Here is a 6,000-nt window from a genome sequence, read left to right on the forward strand (position 1 = left end):
ACAGGGAACTACACTTAACAAATGTACAGAGTAACTACTGTAGGTCACTTAGGATCAGAGCATGGTCTGACTCTGAAGTCCAAACTGTGTCCGAGAGTAAAGCCCCGTTTGTCCTGTGTGCTCCGAGGTCCTTGACTTGACTCGGAGCCTCTGTGGAGTTGTTTGGACAGGCGTCCTGACAGACAGGTGAACAGTTGTTTCACACTAAGCCGAGCTTTCAGCGCTGGAGCCTCTGAGCCAGGCTTTATAAATATAACCAGCCCCTTTAGCCTTCAAACTCGGCTCTGCTCAGCCCCTGCTCGGCCAACACTCAGCCCCCCGAGGTCTGCCATATGCCTCCTACACAAACAGGGGCTGTTCACCCAAAACTCCCATTACAAACGCACAGATCCTGATAAAGCTCACTCTCCACAAACCGGCGCTGTGTCGCTGTGGCGTACACCGACAGTCAAACAGGTGCAGTACCAGTACCTACTGTCACTACGGGTACAAACAGTGTACTGTGCCTTTAAAGGTACAGCAGTGGTTTTAAAGGTTACATTCTCTTCTCCAGAAACAGAGGGGGATGTTTATCATTTTTATAACAGAACTCTTTTCAACCGGAAAACAACATCGAATTCCTGGAGATTTCTGAAGTCAAGTTAAAAGTTAAATAAAGTCTACCTCTACATTTATGAAAGTTCTGATGATGTTCTCTTGAGAGTTCCTCAGTGACACAGTGTACTGTCAGTGTTCAGATTAAACTTGGGCTCCACTGTGTTCTGTAAACTGTGTGAAACCGACAGCGGGAGCTGGAACACAGAGGGTTAAACCCCTGCCTGAGTTTGTTCTTCTCTCAGTTCTTATGACAGTATGTGTTACGTGGGGGTTGGTGTGTGTGTGTGTGTGAGACATTAAGCAGCTCCAGGAGAGCCGTCTCCGCTCTGACCATACAGGGCTGTGCTGTCCTCCTCGCTCTTCACTCTCGCAGCAGATTGTTCACGCCTTGCATTCAGCCGCTCTTACTCAGCCCCCCTCTCCCCGACAGCGGGGGTCTGGATCACTCAGGGTCCTAAAAAGGCTTTGTGAACATTTAATTAGAGACGTTTCTAGAACAGGAGGCTCCTCTGTCTCCCTCTGAACCAAGTCTGACATCACAACCTGCCACTGGGAGACCACACCTCACCCACAGACCCCCATGGACCTGCAGCACTTCCTTTAATGTGTGTGTGTGTGTGTGTGTGTGTGTGTGTGTGTGTGTGTCTGTGTGTGCCATAAATATCTCAAATTGTGAGGGGACAAATACCTGTTTATACACTCACTTTGTGGGGACTTCCACTGAGTGTAAAATAACATTAAGATGAAGACATGGTTTAAAGGTTAAGGTTTAAACTGATTAGCTTTAAGAACTTATGGAAGAATTAATGGTCCCCACTTTAGTGAAAATGGAGAATGAATAACTACTGGATAACAGCTGATGTTAATGATAAGAAAGTCATTTTGAAAGTCTCGCAGTGACCCATGTGTGAACAGAGCCGGGAATGTTCCGGAGAACCACATTGTATCTCCTACACAGACTCCGCCCCCGTGGAACAGTTCCAGCTGTCGGGTCGGTTTGGAGGGTCTTTTGTTCCAGATGTTGATGATGTTTACTCACGGAAATGAAAGTATAAGAGAAGCTTTCATTGTCGCTATGAACTGAGGGAATCCCTCTCACAGACACAGGAGACATTCACCACTTCACACCTGTCCCTCTGTCCCCACAGGATTGTGTCCAGACTGGGAGGCGTGGGACCCAAACAAGCCGGTGCAGAACGCAAGGGAGGCCATGCAGCAGGCGGACGACTGGCTGGGGGTACCTCAGGTAAACACACACACACACTATACACACACACACACTACACACACACACACTAGACACACACGCACGCATACATACACACACACACTACACACACACACACACTACACACACACACACACATACACTACACACACACACACACACACACACTACACACACACACACTAGACACACACGCACGCATACATACACACACACACTACACACACACACACACTACACACACACACACACCACACACACACACACACATACACTACACACACACACACACACTACACACACACACACACATACACTACACACACACACACACAGGCAGTGTTAGGGGTGTAGTTCTGACAATGGAGAACTCACTTGTTTGTGGCTCCGCCCCCTGTCCCACAGGTGATCGCACCAGAGGAGATCGTGGACCCGGATGTGGACGAACACTCGGTGATGACGTACCTCTCACAGTTCCCCAAAGCCAAACTCAAACCTGGCGCTCCGGTCAAACCCAGACAGCTGTACCCTCTCAAGGCCAAGGCCTACGGTCCAGGTGGGTCTGTCTCTCTCTGTCTGTCTCTTTCTCTCTGTCTGTCTGTCTCTTTCTCTCTGTCTGTCTGTCTCTCTCTCTTTCTGCCTCTCTCTCTCTCTCTCTCTCTCTCTCTCTCTCTCTCTTTCTCTCTCTCTCTCTCTCTCTCTCACTCTCTCTCTCCCTCTCTCTTTCTCTCTCTCTCTCTCTCTCTCTCTCTCTCTCCATCTCTCTCTTTCCCTCTCTCTCTCTCGCTCCCTCTCTCCCTCTCTTTCTCTCTCTCTCTCTCTCTGTAGTGACCACAGTAATGGAGGGAGATGACCCTCTCTTTGTGGGTGTGTTAATGAAGCTCCTCGTGTTGATGCAGGTATCGAGCCCCAGGGGAACACGGTGATGAAGCCGGCGCTGTTCACGGTGGAGACCCTGGAGGCTGGGCTGGGAGAGGTCATAGTGTACGTTGAGGATCCGGAGGGTCACACAGAGGAGGTGGGTGGAGTTTAATATCAATGTAATGAAGTCTGAGACATTCCTCAGATCTATATATACATCAGTGTTTTATAATAAACACAGCAGCTCACGAGTTCTCATTTATACACATTTACTGCACTGTTTTTACTGAGACTTTGTCTTCTCTCTTTAGGCCAAAGTTGTCCCCAATAACGACAAGAAGAGGACGTACTCAGTCAGTTACCTTCCCAAAGTGGCCGGTCCTCACAAGGTAAACAAATCATTCGGCTTCCGTTTCACTCAGGGCTTTGTGTTTATTCCCTAAAGACTTCATTCACCAGGGTTCGGACTGTAGGGTCTCGGGGGGCTCCCGAGTGGTCATCTCCACTAGAGTCCAGTAGGGTAGGTCTCATGTAGAAAATGCCATAAGCGCTGGCCCCATCAGCAGGAGGCAGGGGGCACTGTGCGTGATGAAGACTGCTGACGGGAGGTGAGTGATATGTAAAACGCAGCGTGTCCCTTACTCTGAGGTCCTCTGTGTCCAGGTGAAGGTGCTGTTTGCTGGGCAGGACATCGATAAGAGCCCCTTCTTGGTCAATGTGTCTAAAGCGCTCGGCGACCCAAACAAAGTGCAGGCCAGGGGCCCTGGTCTGGAGCCCACTGGCAACGTGGCTCATAAACCCACCTACTTCGACATCTACACCGCAGGTGAGCGAGGGCGGGCGGAGGGTCTCCTCTGGGAGGGTGAAGTGACTGGTTGTTATCTGGTACAGATGGTTGTGTGTGTTCCGCTTGACCCTGTGCTCCGTGTGTCCCTGCAGGCGCCGGTGCCGGTGATGTCTCTGTGGTCATAGTGGATCCCCAGGGGAAGAAAGACACGGTGGAGGTCATTCTGGAGAACAAGGGGGACAGCGTTTTCCGCTGCACCTACAAACCCGTGATGGAGGGTCCCCACACAGTCCACGTAGCCTTCGCTGGACAGCCCATTCCCAAAAGCCCCTTTAAAGTGCACGTTTCTGAAGGTGAGGCAGGGTCCGCTGACCCAATGATCTGCTCTGTGCAGTGAGGATGAGATAAAGACCACCCTGTGCTGTTTGTTGTTGTAGCTCCTGTAAGTGCTCCTCCAGCACTGCAGATCCTCCCTCAGGCCGTGCGCACTCCACCTGCAGGGAGACCGCCCCCCAAACCTAAAGGTGCGCCCTGCTCGAGGCCCCGCCCACCTGGCCTGATCTGTCGCAGCCTTCTCTGCTTCTGGCAAACGCCGTGGTCTCTGACCTGAGACCTGCTGTGTGCTTGGGGCCTGGGCTGCTTAAAGCGTCAGTGTGTTCAGCTCCACCTGTGGTCAGTCAGGGCCTCTGTGTCAGAGGTGGTTCTCAAATTCAGTCAGCGCTGTCAGAAACAGTGACAACACGAGTCCGGTACTGGTTCTGTCCCGAGCTCCTCAGACACAGACAGGACTGACCACAACTGGGGCCAGGGGACCGGAGTGTGTGAAAGAACGGTTCCTTCATCAAATGATCATTTTAATTTTGCCTGGTTCATCTGAGGAATAATAGAGAGAGAGGGAGAGAGAGAGACACATACAAAGAGAAAGGGACAGGGAGAGACATGATGAGAGAAAGAGAACATTGCATTGTGGGATTGTTTCCTGGACAGAACATTGTCCATTGTCTTGTTTGAGAAAGTGTCTGTGTGTGAGTTGTTGTCCTCCCTGTGGGGATCTGTGGGTTCTGTTACTTCATGGAAGTAACTGTGCTGTGTCCTGGTCCAGTCCTCGTCCCCGGCTCCGTCCTCTCGGGTCTGAAGACGTCTCAGAATCACTAACACCACCACCCACCTCTGTCTCTGTATAAGACTGATCTGTGTGTGTTCTCTCCCCTCAGCCAGCAACCCCAGCGCCTGCCGGGCCACGGGCCGAGGACTGCAGCCCAAAGGCGTCCGGGTGAAGGAGGTGGCTGACTTCCGGGTCTTCACCAAGGGGGCGGGAACCGGGGAACTGAAGGTCACGGTGAAAGGACCCAGTAAGTGTCTGTCTTTCACATGTCCAGGGCTTAGAGCGAGAGAGAGAGAGAGAGTGTGTCTCTCTGTGTCTCTCTCCTCTCTATCTCTCTCTCTGTGTCTCTCTCCTCTCTATCTCTCTCTCTGTCTCTCTCTCTCTCTGTGTCTCTTTCCTCTCTATCTCTCTCTCTCTCTCCTCTTTATCTCTCTCCTCTCTATCTCTTTCTCTCTCTCCTCTCTATCTCTCTCTCTGTGTCTCTCTCCTCTCTATCTCTCTCCTCTTCTCCTCTCTATCTCTCTCTCTCTCTCTCTCTCTCTCTCTCTCTGTCTCTCATATAGGTGCAGTGTGAAAGTGTTTCAGTGTATTTTGCCTTAGTTAGTCTCCCATAGGGATCAAGTCTATCTCTGGGTGTATGTGAAGAACGCAGACTGTTTCAGTCTGTGACTGCTCTGTGTGTGTTTTTGTGTGTGTGTGTGTGTGTGTTGCTGAAGGTGGAGCTGAAGTTCCAGTGAAGGTGCGTGACGTAGGTGACGGAGTGTATGAGTGCGATTACCGCCCCACCGTCCCTGGAAAGTACACAGTGACAATAACCTGGGGGGGTCAGCCCGTTCCACGCAGGTGAGACCCTCATGCCTCACTGTCCTCCCTGTTCTGACCGTCCGGCATAGCCAGCATCCTCAGATGTGTGTGTGTGTGTTCCAGCCCTTTCGAAGTGGAGGTGGGGGTGGAGGCGGGGCTGCAGAAGGTGCGAGCCTGGGGTCCGGGGTTAGAGACCGGCGTCGTGGGAAAGTCTGCTGACTTCGTGGTGGAGGCCATCGGCACCGAGGTGGGAACTCTAGGTAAGTCATTCCAGAACCATGTGTCTGTGTCCGTGTGTGTGTGTGTGTGTAGAGTGTGTAGGGAGAGTGTGTAGGGGCCTGTGTAAAGAGAGTGAGTAGGGAGAGTGTGTTGGGGGAGTGTGTATGGAGAGGGTGTAGGGAGAGTGTGTAGGGGCCTGTGTAGGGAGAGTGTGTAGGGAGAGTGTGTAGGGGCCTGTGTAGAGAGAGTGTGTAGGGAGAGTGTGTAGGGGGAGTGTGTAGGGGCCTGTGTAGGGAGAGTGTGTAGAGAATGTGTGTAGGGGCCTGTGTAGGGAGAGTGTGTAGGGGCCTGTGTAGAGAGAGTGTGTAGGGAGAGTGTGTAGAGAATGTGTAGGGAGAG

General features: G+C 51.7%; 1 protein-coding gene across 5 annotated transcripts in view; it reads left to right on the forward strand.

The window, feature by feature from the left end:
* The window catches only part of flnca (filamin C, gamma a (actin binding protein 280)), a 39,389-nt gene that overhangs the window by 6,184 nt on the left and 27,205 nt on the right, over nucleotides 1–6,000 (forward strand). For all 5 annotated transcript variants that reach the window (XM_066648453.1, XM_066648452.1, XM_066648455.1 and 2 more), the window contains exons 3-11: nucleotides 1,746–1,843; nucleotides 2,231–2,381; nucleotides 2,725–2,843; nucleotides 2,998–3,075; nucleotides 3,350–3,512; nucleotides 3,626–3,826; nucleotides 4,688–4,825; nucleotides 5,295–5,421; nucleotides 5,506–5,642. In XM_066648453.1, the coding sequence (XP_066504550.1) occupies nucleotides 1,746–1,843; nucleotides 2,231–2,381; nucleotides 2,725–2,843; nucleotides 2,998–3,075; nucleotides 3,350–3,512; nucleotides 3,626–3,826; nucleotides 4,688–4,825; nucleotides 5,295–5,421; nucleotides 5,506–5,642 (1,212 nt within the window). The remainder of the gene's footprint in view (nucleotides 1–1,745; nucleotides 1,844–2,230; nucleotides 2,382–2,724; nucleotides 2,844–2,997; nucleotides 3,076–3,349; nucleotides 3,513–3,625; nucleotides 3,827–4,687; nucleotides 4,826–5,294; nucleotides 5,422–5,505; nucleotides 5,643–6,000) is intronic.

Source organism: Hoplias malabaricus, chromosome 17 (genome assembly GCF_029633855.1).
Source record: "Hoplias malabaricus isolate fHopMal1 chromosome 17, fHopMal1.hap1, whole genome shotgun sequence".
Classification (NCBI taxonomy): domain Eukaryota; kingdom Metazoa; phylum Chordata; class Actinopteri; order Characiformes; family Erythrinidae; genus Hoplias; species Hoplias malabaricus.